Genomic DNA, 13,681 nt, shown 5'->3' on the forward strand with positions numbered 1-13,681 from the left:
CCCCCGCCCCCCGCCAGTCTAACCAAAAGCGTGAAAAATAATATTACAGGAGAACAGCAGAGCAGGGGCTGAGGCTTCTGATAAATGCACTCTGAAGTGGGGCAATTTTGGTCTTGACTGTATCCAACTACCCACTCCATCCGTGTGACAAAGCAAGTGCCTCCAAAAGAGACCTGACTAGAGCAGGTCATGTTGGCAGCTCTGTTATTCCAGAGGGAGCTAGCATAAAACCTTGTACTGTGGTTTGTACTAAGAAAGAACAGAGCATTAGGTGTATTTTCCTTTCTGGCAGCTTTGCCATAGGGAAAAGTAGTATCTATTGAAAATGGCAGCCTCTTGCACTGTGTCAGCTGATTTGCTGTTAAATTACAGGCTATTTTTAAGGCTTCTATGAGAATGTACTATGAAAGAATCACTAAATATTAACTTTCAGTTAGGGCACTATAGCTTGAATGCATATTGATCAGGAAGGGATATATGTACAGTTTAACTTGTCAAGAACGTACGTTCTTAAATCCAAATGTTTGATCTAGATTATAATGTTTCCAAGAGTATTTAAGTTCCATAAGAATCTTAAGCTTTCAGTTTAAATTTTTCTGTCATCATATCACAGGACTTTATGCAGCAAGAGTGGAATAATGGTCTCTCCCACCCACAGCCCCAGCTGAAGCTAACACTCACAGATAAACAGCACTGTCATGAGACAGAATCAGATTTTACTACACTCTGAGCTGCAGCCTGTTACCACTGCTATGGTCTGTGACTTGTGGAAGAAACGATGAGGTGGCAGATGCAGCTTCCTATCTGTTTTAGCCATCCTCCATCTCTCTCATACAGAAACTGCTGCTTCTATGTCAGAGGGCTTCAAGAACCTGGCCAGCCCTGAGGCAGTACTCCGCTATTAACTCGTGTGCTGTACGAAGCTGGTGACACAGTGCCCTGGGTACAGCATAGTGCATCTTCAGTTGGTGTGGGCTGATGCCCATTCACATGCAACTCTCACTTTTGTGCTGTGTTGCTGAACTTGCTATTAACAACTCTTTTTAAATTTTTTTATTTATTACTATACAGGTAGAATGTTCCCAAGTCTCCAGACTGAAAGAAGTAGCAAAACTAAACTTCTGTACTGACAGGTCAGGTGATAACGTGAACAGTAGCAAAGACTTAGCAGGCCTGAATATTGCTGATTTCTTCTAATTTACATAGACTATAGTACATTGCTTTTCTAGGGGAAGTTGTCCCTCTAAAGGAAAACTCCAAGCTTGAGCTAGTTGAGCATACTTGAAAAGTATCAAATAGCTCCTGCTTGATGTATAAAATGAGCAAAATTAAACAGAGATAGTTGCTAAGAGTATACATTTTCTAGTTTATTTACTAAACTAAAGTTAATTTAGCTTGAGGGAAACGGGATGAAGTTCATGAGGACAGTAAATAAGGTTTACATATAACCAGAGGTTCAGTACCTGACTGTAGAGTCCTCCTCTGCCGATCAGAACCCCCATGTCTTTACAGTCCTCCCAGATCTGACCGATTTCTTCAGATGGAAGAGGGTGGCGACTGTCCTAAGGAAAGTGAACATTAAACTTCACTTAGAGATTCTAAATCAGTTCTATGAAAAAGATGTATATTCCAATCTCTCCAATAAATCCTCACCCCCTGCCCAACTCTGGGTGAAAATATTAGCTGCGCAATTTATTTGCTTTCTAAGATGGGTTTATGCAATTAAGGTACCCAAGTCACTGTTTACTGAACACTTGTGAAATATTTGAAATGCTGGAATGTTCTGGCTCATTTTTAGCCAGAGCAACGTTTTTTCACTTCACTAGCTGTTTTTTAATAGAAAATCTTCCTTTTATTTCAACTGAAATAAAATGTGATAAAACTTTAAATGGTATTGTAAATTGAAAAGAATAAAGTAAATTACTAACCTTATCTGTCACCATTTCTACTCCAATCATAAGTCCTTTGCCACGGACATCTCCAACAATCTCAAATTTATCCCGTAGTTTAGCCAACTCCAGTAGCATATATGTTCCCACATTCTCACTGTTCTTTTGTAGACCATCTTCTTCAATAGCCTGGTTAAAATGATGTACTATGACAGTGTTGCAGGAAAAGCTTCCAATACAGTAGGTTAATCCTTATTTAGCCTGATGACATGTAATGTTTATCTCACTTCCTTGAAGACTATGTTCCTTCACTACTATGGTCCTTATATTTTTCATCTCTTACAATCCTCTAATGGCATCAGAGTACAAATGAACATAATATTTTGGTGTTGCTGTGGCATTTTTCACATTCTACTTATTATTCCACAGATATAATCCAGTAATTCATGCTCACATGTAGTTATAACTGAAAAATACCTGACCAGCAGGATTATTTTCAAAATCTTACCAGAAATATTTTAATTCAAGAATATAATTTGACAAGGCATACCTCTGTGTACTAGGCAGCCTTTTAGGCAACAACTTCAGTGTTTTAGTTAGATTCATCAACACCATGCTTTTTAATCAGATATTTTTTTTTTTTGTTCCTTACTCTTTGCTCCTTAATCAAAGTTCTGACATGCAGCCAGCTATCAGCACTGACACGCACAGACCATTTTATGAACTTAATATTTGCATGAAGAAATTACACATGGAAAAAACCAAAAAAATACTATTACAGAAGTTAAAGTGGGTGTTTAAGTGGGTGTTTCTCCTTTTCTTTTCCCTGAACCCCCCCCCCCCCTCTTTTCTTTCAACTTCATTTTATTCTTCCTGACTCTGACAACCTCCTTGGACTTATTTCAGATCCAGACTCCAAGTTACTTCAGAGAGAAAAAACCCAAAACATGGGTTCAGACTTCCTTATTTGTAAACTGTTTTTCAAAATATTTTTTTTAATGTGATCAACCATCTTATAAAATAGCTTAAAAAAAACCCCAAAACACTCAGGAAAGTAACATGGATAGAAACAGTACCTGCTGTATTGAAGTGAGATTCAAGGACAATGGCCTGTACATGATCAAGACAAATGAAATAGTGATCTACTGCCCACTGACTTATTTTCTGCTGGATAATAAGTGAAATATGTTGCAAATTCTTCTGTTGTCTTTTTCATGAGAGGTTCTTTTTCAAAAGGAATTCTGACCTTAAATATTTTTAACTAGCTGGTCGTTAAGAGTTTTTAGGCCTAAGGTAAAAGCTGTGGAGTTAAAATAAATTATGTTAAGCATATATGCCAGAAAATAAATTTGGTTTAGCTGAGGATTTGCATAGTCCTATGAAAGAGGACTACACTAAGCCTTTTGAGAAAATGCTTTCCTATATTTTTTTTAACAAAGTAAAGAATGCATGGGAAACAAAGAAAGATGATTCTGGAAACATAATTAGAGGACTCCTATTCTTGGTAGAGGGATGAAAATTTTGCAATGCAACTAACCAGGAATTTTTCCTACACATAGGGCTCATTGGCCATTTATGCATAATACATGCACATGTTCATGCACTTTATACAGTTATTTAAAAAATTGCCCACATATAACTTTATAGTAAGAATAAATGTAAACATTTTTCTTCTTTTGCTAGAAGAAAAGGTGCGGAATATGTAAATTTATATAACATTCTCCCTACATCAAGAACTGCTGCTCCAACTACGCAGGCCAAAGGGTTTCCTCCAAATGTGTTAAAGTGAAGGTTTTGAGCCAAGGAACTTGCAATCTCTAAAAGAAAAAGAACAACATTGATTACTCTCACAGTTGCCTTATGTTTGGTAACAGTACTTACCTGCTTTAACTTCACTGTCAAGTTAAATTTGCTGTGCTTCAACCTTCATTGTACTGGGGACAACATAATAGAAAGACTTCATGGTTTTCCTGCAAGTAGTCTGTGCAAAATGTGACTATTTCCAAAATCTATAGTGTCTAGCAGATGCCAAAACCAGACTTTTTTTTTTAAAAGAAGTCACACTTCTAACATATGCTGTCCCCTTAAACTGACATCTACAAATTTTCTTCACTAGATTCAGCCAGTCATTTGTATGAATCTATCAAGTAGTTGGCTAACATGCTACCTTATATACTCAGAGTACATTCATTAGTAAAACAGTGAATTCAGTGAGGATTTCCAGGATCAATTACCAGCTCTACCAATGACTCACAAGGTCATCCCCACTTCAGTTACACAACTAACACCATTTAAATAAAGCTTTGCACTGATATAGCACAGCACTTGGTAAAACAAGTGAGTAATGAGAATCCAATTCATTTGTCGAAAGATAGATTGAGATGAAGATTATTAATAAAGCTCAGCTGTGTGAACACAAATTTCTCCAGTAAGTAATTATTGTATATTTTGTGATGACTGTATATTAAATCTTAGCAGAACAGAACACTTGTACCTTTTGTTGTAACAACTGCTGCCATTGGAAAGCCATTACCAATTCCTTTTGACAAAGTAACAATGTCAGGGACTACATCATGTGTTTGAAATCCCCAGAAATGGCTGCCTGTCCGTCCAAATCCTGTCTGCACCTTTCAAAAGAAAAATCCAGAGAAATCCCCATCACTCTCACATTTTACAGTATGGTTTCTTTTTGTTGTCTTTCTGTTGTTACTGATTTGCATTAAACTGCAACTTCATCTGGAGTTAATTTGTATTGGGATCCTTATTCAGATGGCTTTGCACAAAACACTATTTATTATAATTGGGTTTTTCTTTTGCTTATGAAAGAGACAACATGTCACCACATCTTAGGCGTGGTGAGATGCAGCAATAAGTTGCAGCTTCGATTTCAAAACGGAGAGGAAATGCAGTTGCTTATCACATTTCAAAAGCAACCTCATGATTTTTGATTTCTACTACTACAATGCTTGAGGTACGTATCACTGTCACTTTGAAGCATCTGCTGCTATATCAAAATAGCTTTAGCTAAGCAAATTCTATTTCTAAAACGTATTTGCAGAGGTACAGCAATCAACTCCCTACTAGAGTTTACGTATGCCAACAACGCTCATAAGAGGCAATGTTATTGTGACAAACCTCACATCACAGCTGGCATTTATTAGCTCCAAATTTGTGTAAATTTACAGGACCCAAAAGGCAAGGACTGAAGGCTACGACTAACATTACCCATGTCTAAAATCAGACTACTACATAGCAGAATAAAGGCAGAAAAAACTGGGAGGGTCCTATGCTTGGAAAGATGCACTGTGTTAAACTTAAGATATTAAGCATTTAATTTAGATTATTTCCAGGCTTCCAGTTTGCCCTCACTTGGATTGTTTTCAGATGACTTTCAGAGGTGTCCCAAACTATAGAACTCTTATGTAAAAAAAAAAACCAAACAACTCACTTCATCTGAAATACAAACGCCCCCTCTTTCCCGTACTAGCTGATAAGCTTCCTTTAAGAAACTTCTTGGGTATTGAACAGCTCCATTAACACCCTGCCAAGATAAAAAAGACAACGTCTCCAGGAACAGACAAGAAAATAGGAGCTCCACTGTGCGACTATCCTTCAATAAGAAAAAATACCAGCACCCTTCAGACAATAGCAAGAATGTTGTCTCAAGTTTCTGACTTCAGCAGTGAAACTGCTTCAAAAAGCTTCTTCTCAGGTCACTCATTTTCATCCCACAGGGCAGTTTGCTGTTGTGTTAGTTGTGCTGGTATAAATGTTTGTGAGGCCGTACTGTAAACTGGATCACTGTAAGACAGAGCCAATGAAAGACAAAATGCCAAAACAACTACTTTGAAAACCCACAGGCTGAGAAACCCAGAAACTGTGTTTGATGACAAAGTTAACCTTCTTTGGTTAATTTGTTTGAAACATTGTTTCCTCAATTTCTGTTCACCTTGCCATTTTTCATTTGGATCAGAAATTCCACTCTATACCCAGACTGCAATGGCTTCTTAGGTTTATGTATGTAAAGGCTTAGAAGACAGCAAAAACAGAGAACAGGTACAATTTTCTCTGTGGTCACAATTCTCACATTTTTTTTCTTGCATTTCTTGCTCCCAGGATATAGTCTCCATTCTTCCTATTTAAGAACCACATACACAGCAATTCTGAAACTAGCATGAAGCACCAAGAGAATGAATCCTGTGGCCACCACTTGCTGGAAAGCTGCTAAAGATATAGGGGACAACATGGCTCAGAAGAAGTGGAAGGGGCATTGAGTTAAAGTTTAGAGAAATAGTGAAAACCAGAATGAAATTTGGAAGAAGGTTCTAGAAACTAAACAATAGCATGCATCATACTTGCTATTTAAATGCAGAAAAGATATGTATGCTTAATCATGATTCTCTGTTTAATTTAACTTCATGAGCAAAATTCTAGCTCCATTGAAATCAGTGACAAAAGCTGAAATTTTCAGACAATGTATCCATTCTTTCAAATATTTAAGGCATTTAAGGCGTTAAAAAATAATAAAAATCAGCAGAAGTCTATGTTCAGGATGTAGCTAAAGAATATCAGATTTGTGTTTCGCACTATTTGTGCTATCGCAACTGAGAAATGGCAAACTACCTACTTGAATTGGTTCAGAGATAAATCCAGCTATTGTCTTTGGCACCGAGGTATTCAGAGTATCCTTGAACTGTTCAATGTACTGGTCATTTGCAAGACATACACCTGTTTACAGGGGAAACAGTTTAAAGGTAATTGATTTAAAATGACACAAAACTAGCTTCAAAACATGAAATCGCACATTTAAGCAATAAGTACTATCTGACTGCATAGTAAATATCACCTCTCAAACACAAAATAAAAGGCTAAACATTAAAGGAGAGATTCCCTTATTTTCTCTTAAGCCATTTATACTCTAAGGAATGCCACTTCCAAAACAGCAAGGCAAAGCTGCCAGACAGTAAGATGTGACACATTATACAGGTCCATAAGCTGTAGGTTAGAGAAAGTGTTTGTGAATCACGAAATCAGCAGAAGGAATAAGCAGACACTTTTTCAGGCATTAACAAACATCAGCATAAGATGTAAGGAATTCTTAGGGTACTGCAGGTATGAGCATTCTGGAGAATACAGCTGTGTATCAGTCTATACTGAAATAAAGAACAGAGCAATTAGTATAGCTAATACTCCCATTCCCTAGACAGGGTAAAGCTAAAAAGAAAACATTGTTATGTATGCACATGAATTAAAATACTAAAGAGTGCTTGATGAAACAGTGGAAAAAAATTACTTTGTTGCTAACAGGAGAGCAATAGAAGAGCTTTCACATCTTGCTGCTTATGGAATGTTTTGCCTCGTACAAGATTTTTTGCCTATCCCTGGCTTCAGGTTGTTCTTACTATTCATACTACTCCAAAACAAAAGCTGGAGAGCTGTCAAAACTTCAGAAACAGCAGAAAACATCAATTAACATTTCTGTTCTTCCAGATGTGCTAAACAGAGTTCCACAGCTTCCAGAGCTGATCATGACAAATGCTGGAAACAAAGGCTGGAATTTTAAGAAGAAATCTGAGAAGATGAGATGTCATCTGCTCAAAATTTTTCTTTCTAGGAAGCATGTGCCTGAGGTTCTCTGCAATATTTTCTTTGGTTGCCCTTGCAAATCCTAACTAGAGATCTACCTTTCTTGAGGAGGTAAATATAACCTATCACCACAGCCCTCTAATATTCTCTAATCTAAAAGCCAAATACTTTTTGTCATTGACTGACCTTCAGAACAGTTGCATTTTCGAACAGTTTGCACTGGAGAATCTCTACAATGGCTGCCTCCCCATGGACCACGAAAAACATCTGGTAACATTGTCTGTCAAGCGTAAGAGAAATAGCTACAGATTTGATGACACCTTTTTAAGAGATATTTTGATCATACTTGGGGATGATTAATGAAAAAACTAAAAAAGGTCTGTTAAAAGTCAAAGTGCATACCTATCTCAAGCAACTTGTCTGAAAAACACCTGTGGAGTAACACCAAACCTCCCCTTCCAGAAACAGTAGAACAAAGACAGTTTTGGAACCAAGTTTAGACTGTTCCAGTAACAGTCACTCAACTGATGATTTCTTTTGTTTTGTTCTTTGAGTTAGTCAGCCGTTTTGGTTATCTAAGATTAATAGCAACCTTTTTAGAGCTGCTGGTAGTATTTCAATAATACAAAGTATTAAAGGAGCCTTCCTATAGCCAGTGCTGTGGCTGAGCTATCACCAGTACAGATCAGAGTAGCCAATGCCAGCTTCTAGCAGACAGAAAGTCATTCCCATCTGCTTGAGGGCAGGGAGATAATGTATTGCCATTTGTCCCCAATGGATCTCCTACCTAAATAGGTATGTCTCCTGTCTTGCTGAAATGAAGGATATCACAGGGTTTTTTTTAATTCCAGGGGAGGTTATATTTCAGACCAACTGAAAGCAGCTTTGCACAGATTTGCCAAAACAAACTTGAGAAAAGGGGTTCTGAGCATTATCATTTTGCATCTTACACAGACTTCCACGCAAGCACCAAGCATGACTAAAGAACTGCAAATCTGTGTTATGGCTGTCCCGACTCTGAATTAGTGTAACTATATGGAGAATGAAAGGGGACTCTGGCTCTTGTGCTTACACAGCAGGAACAGCTATGCTGCAGTTTAGTTAATGACCATAAGGCATTTTGAGGATAGAAAACCTACTAATTGTTGAAATATTCAAATAAACTGTTAGTTACCCAGATTATTTAAAAAAAAAAAATAAAAAATCTCACTGTTGAACAGCCGAAGCCGTTGGCAACGCCATGCTTATAAAAGCCAATAGATGTCAATCCCAGTGTGTAAGGGCTGCCTCCATGGTATGATCCTCTGTGCAAACAAAGCACATGAACATCACTCATTTCCAAGAAGAGACCATAGCAATATTAGTTTTGAGAAGGCATGCCTCTGAGCTACAAATTATTGGGGAAAATAAGCGTTGTTACACTCAAAACAAGAAGATTCCTACTGCAATTTTTTTGGTCTGGTTTTGGAAGATCCATGACTACCCATCTGCATTGGTTTCCTGAAATTTCAAATGTTAAAATTGTGAGGTAATGTTTGCAAGGAGAAGAGAACAATGATTGGAATGAACAGCAATTCAGACAGTGCTTCATGAAGTTCTGCGATAGCACCTGAGCCCTACAGAACAAACATCTCTGTTCTTTGAATCTTGGGAACTGCTGCCCTCTCCAACAGATGCTGCCAATCATTAAACTATATGGTGGTTTGCTGCCAGTTTTATACACAAATCAGAAGTTCATTAATAAGAATATGCAAGCAAAGTGGGTACCCAATGTTCTGCTGAACAGAATAACAGAAAAATACAGCTCTTCATAACAAGGTCTTTTATGCTAATATTTGAAGCCACTTGGGATGCATAGTAAAGAGAACTGCTTACAGTGGTGCTTATATAGCAGTCAACCCTGCATCACCTCTGTTGTTAAGCCAGAAGAGCTGTTTGTGTACCTGTGCAGTGAACTACGGTTCAGGGAAATGGCAGAAAAATAAGGCAGCAAAATAAACAAAAAAAATTTCCTTCTGCCAAGTTAGCTTTCAGCTAGAGCAGTTCCCTGCTGCAGTTCACTGCACTGCTATTCCAGAGGTAACTTTATACCCCACAAAAAGGGGCACTGCAGGGGTGGAATGAAGGAAAAAAGGAGCAATTGCTGAAGCCTTCTCTGGCCCTGAGCAAAGGTCCACCAAAGCACACCCTGAACACAGAGACCAGACCCTTTCTGAAGTAACAAAAGTAAAAATTGCAGCTTGTGTTTTGTATGCAAACTAGTCCTAATGTACTGTATCAAATGTTCAGCTCCTGTTTTACTCCTTATAGTGTTCTCCTCAGCAGGAGAGTTCTCTACTATTTCTTGGTTTAGGCATATAGAGACTGATCATATACACAAATAAGTTTTGTAAAGATCTGTCACCATTACCTGAAAGAGATGATGTCGAAGTTACGGGTATATAGCCTTGCCATGAACATAGCCAAATCATTGGCTTCTGACCCGCTGTTGGTTAGATAAATCACCTATGGGAGAATGCTTAGGATCAGTATGGCACACAACCACCACCTTCTTGTTCAGCATCAGACCATGTCACTTAGTAACATTATGAGCTTTAACCTGTCACTACCACAAGGTGACTTCACTGCCGTAAACTTAGTGTTGCCCATACTCTACAGGTGAGAACTACGATCAAGCTGATCTACCCAGGGAAAGTACAGAAAAATCTTCCAAGTGTTGGAGTCTTCAGGTTCTCCTAAGATGGAACAGTGATTCAAAGAAAAATGAAAGCATCTGGGTCAAACTGAGTATGGCTGACTGAATGGAAATAACCTTCACACAGGTAAAAAGGGCTGTACAGTGTCCCTGCATGTTAGTTACTAGGAGTGACATACACAGACACAACCATGGAACAGAAGAGGTAAGCGCAGTTGCTTATTGGGAGCAAACGAGGATTAAGCGGATACCCTGAACACAAGTTCTGAGATTTGCAAACAGCTCAAATTGTAGTGTCACCACTTTTAAAATTAATTTTCAGAAGTGACTCAGATTCTCCACTGCTTAAACTATACTTTAGATTTTTAATTTTTTTTTTCTGTCCTTCCATTTTTAAGATTGTGATAGCTTCATACTTTTCTGCTAGCCCAATTTCATTTTATCACCAGTTTATTTTACCTGAAAACAACAATAATATTCTTACTGTTTCTCGGCATATGAAATGTGACATTTATGTGGTTTATTTATTTAAATGTCAGTAAAGCTCACTATGCAAAATACTGTCAAATATTTTTCACTGTGAATTTCCATGACATCAAGCAAATTAAGACTCGCTACATATAAGAATAGTTAACGTCTTCCTTCCTTCAGTAATTTTTAATATGTCAACACCCCTTCACAGTGACAACTGGAGGGAAAGAAAAAACAGAACAGGACAACAAATGGCCTGTCAGGAGTTCAGAGGCGGAGAACCAAAGAGAAACAGTTGAGCCCTCAGACCACGAATTACCATTGGACGAAGAGGTGCATGGACAGCACATGAAGAGACTGATCATTGGACCGAAAGGCGTGTGAAGGGCGCATAGAGAGGAGGTGCATAGATTGTAAGGGTTTAAAAACCTAGGTTCTCTTTGTTTTGGGGTCCCTCTCCAGAGGCACCCAGCTCAAGCTGTCATTCTGCTGTACCATCCAAATAAATTAATTATTTTTCTAAGATTGGGCATCTGAGACTCTGCTGCGGGAAACCTAGGGCAAAGAGCTTTCTTTAACAAGGAGCTTGGGATATTATGCTTGTCTACATCTGGGCCTAAAGACAAGGCCTTGAGAGTCATCATGCTCTTTTTAGCTGCCAGTCTGCAGTCCCCATTGAGGTTTTCTCTCCACAGATATTGTGGCTCTTATTTATTTAATAAATATTTTTATACTAAATATTTCTTATAAACAGACACCCCCTTCACCAGCCCCTGCTCCTGTCAGGAGCAAAGTACCTTAAGTGGATCTGGAAGAAGAGAAGTCAGTTTTTCAGCATACTCCTGGATTGACGGGTGCATGTAGATATTAGTGGTATGCCACAGGCGAGCAAGCTGTTTCTGGGTAGCCATAGTTACCTTCCTGCACGTGACACAAGAAGAGACAAACGGATTCAATTCTACACACATGTGCACTCATACATGCACACACCTACCTGCTTTTAATTCTGAAAATGCAGACACTGTGACCGGATGGATGAACAAATAGACAAAACTAATGAATTCTTAAAAATGTAGCAGAAATTGACCTTAATATAAGCAGTACAAGACAATTCAATGAATAATATTCTGGTTTTAGGCTCACAAGGCCACAGATTAATGAAGATTAACCAACATGGGTATCTATTCCTGTATTTTATAGCATAAATCAAATAGTAACATACTTACGGGTGACAGTGACCAACACTGACAGTGACAATTCCAGCAAAGAGATCAAGGTATCTTTGTCCTTCATAATCAAACAACCACTGCATATGTCCTTGATGCAGCAACAATGGCTTCTTGTAATACATTCGCAGCGAAGGAGAAATATTTTGTTCCCGAATCTTCTGCATGCGTTCATACGGATAGGACTGAGTGGAATAAAAACGTAAGTATCCGTTTCTGCTTTCTAAAGATCCGGACTAATGGAGCTGTAGTGGATCACATAAGTTACACAGCTGTCTATAGTGGTTGTTCACTGAACTAAGATTTTAACAAATTCTGGCACATAGAGGGTTCTACAAACCTCTGCAAGTCAGCTTTTCAAGTAAGCCTGCTGTTCTGCATTTAGCTCTTCCTTAAAGTTTTTCAAATCAACAATGTAGCCATAAGTTATAGAATTGTCACACAGGTACATCTATAGGTTACATCCCCATTGTAACAGAATTGTTTTTTACCCAAACAGGTAAATTTTATAATCATATTTAATGCACTGACTACTTCTAGCAGATGAGTCTATCACTCATACCTATTAATGCAGTCTTTCTTAAATTCACTGTAGTATGTATGACTTACTTCATATTTTTCAGGTACAAAATCGCAAGGAGGCATTTTTGCTTGTGTGGAGACAGAGCTTTTCCATTTCTGCTGCCTAAAGGCAACTACAGAATAGCAAAAGAATTATCAAACACTTATCAAAGTGCACATCTGAAAGAGTTTCTCCATAAGTTTATTCTGAGAACACAAAAGCTATGACCAAAGCAAGTTCTGATTTTTTTTTTGAGAGACTTTCTTCGGGGGAATAAAATAATTAACATACTTGTAAAGGCAAAATATATGTAGATTAAAAAAAAGTGCTTCTTTCTTGTCCACTAAAAATCAGGTTTCAGTTTCACATGGACTTTCGATAGAAAAAGACTTTAAAAAAAATCAGTTTCTAATACAAATTCTTATCTGGGAACAGCAAGAGCAGGACTCCTCTACAAGTGCATAAGCCAGGAGCCCAGGGTGACCGCAGCACAGGTGGTGATCTCAGGGAACAGGGTACAGTCCCAACAGACTTAAACAAGTTGGGTAAAGCAGGGTGCACTGAGAGTGCCCTTTGTAAATGGAGGAGATGAATCAGGTCCAGGGTCCACCCAGGGAGTCCAGTCATGAGCAGCAGCAGATGGGGCCAGAGACAGGGCTGGAGAGAAGGCTACAACATAGGTCCAAGGTCCATCCAGGACACAGGGCCAGAGGCCGGACTGGTGGCAAGGCTATACTCATGGCACAGCTGAGGCAGGGACTGAAGGCTCAGAGCTGAGCTTAAACAGGGCTCCTAGGCAGTGGGCAGGGTGAGGCTGCTCAGAGCAGACAAGGTGTGCTCAGGGAGCTGGTAACTCTCACTGCCGTCTTCCGTCCTCTTTCCGAAGTCCTAAAAACATCACACTGGCCTACGTGTCATTTCATTGGAACTGTAAATAAGCAGGAAAAGTTATCTTTTAAATACATTCTCTTTCTGCATCCCTAACATTATCTGCTGAGAACAACACGTTCATTTTTAAATGTCTAAGGTTTTAAACAATTTCTAAAACACGTTAAACTGTAAATGAATGAAGAACAAAGTTTCCTGAAATAAATTACATACATTGTCACTTCCCTTACAAACACTTACAGCACTAATGAATTAATCATCTACAAAAGTCCAGTCTCAAAAGTATTAACTAAAAAGTGCAAGTTAGAGAAGTTCTGGCTTTAGGTCTCTTTCAAAGGGATCTACAGCTACACCGAAAGTGCTT

The 13,681-nt window shown here is 38.4% G+C and overlaps 1 protein-coding gene across 1 annotated transcript in view; it reads right to left on the reverse strand.

Annotated features, from left to right (window-relative positions):
* Nucleotides 1-12,562, reverse strand: part of AGXT2 (alanine--glyoxylate aminotransferase 2) — a gene marked incomplete at its 5' end in the record, with an annotated part of 12,758 nt that extends 196 nt beyond the window's left edge. The window contains 12 exons of the mRNA XM_009702010.1: nt 1,464-1,562; nt 1,929-2,078; nt 3,618-3,706; nt 4,384-4,516; nt 5,338-5,430; nt 6,517-6,617; nt 7,662-7,755; nt 8,686-8,779; nt 9,886-9,980; nt 11,439-11,562; nt 11,868-12,052; nt 12,477-12,562. Of these exons, the coding sequence (XP_009700312.1) occupies nt 1,464-1,562; nt 1,929-2,078; nt 3,618-3,706; nt 4,384-4,516; nt 5,338-5,430; nt 6,517-6,617; nt 7,662-7,755; nt 8,686-8,779; nt 9,886-9,980; nt 11,439-11,562; nt 11,868-12,052; nt 12,477-12,562 (1,343 nt within the window). The remainder of the gene's footprint in view (nt 1-1,463; nt 1,563-1,928; nt 2,079-3,617; nt 3,707-4,383; nt 4,517-5,337; nt 5,431-6,516; nt 6,618-7,661; nt 7,756-8,685; nt 8,780-9,885; nt 9,981-11,438; nt 11,563-11,867; nt 12,053-12,476) is intronic.
* Between the last annotated feature and the right edge of the window lie 1,119 nt (nt 12,563-13,681).

Source organism: Cariama cristata, unplaced genomic scaffold (genome assembly GCF_000690535.1).
Source record: "Cariama cristata isolate BGI_N322 unplaced genomic scaffold, ASM69053v1 scaffold12016, whole genome shotgun sequence".
Taxonomy (NCBI): Eukaryota; Metazoa; Chordata; class Aves; order Cariamiformes; family Cariamidae; genus Cariama; species Cariama cristata.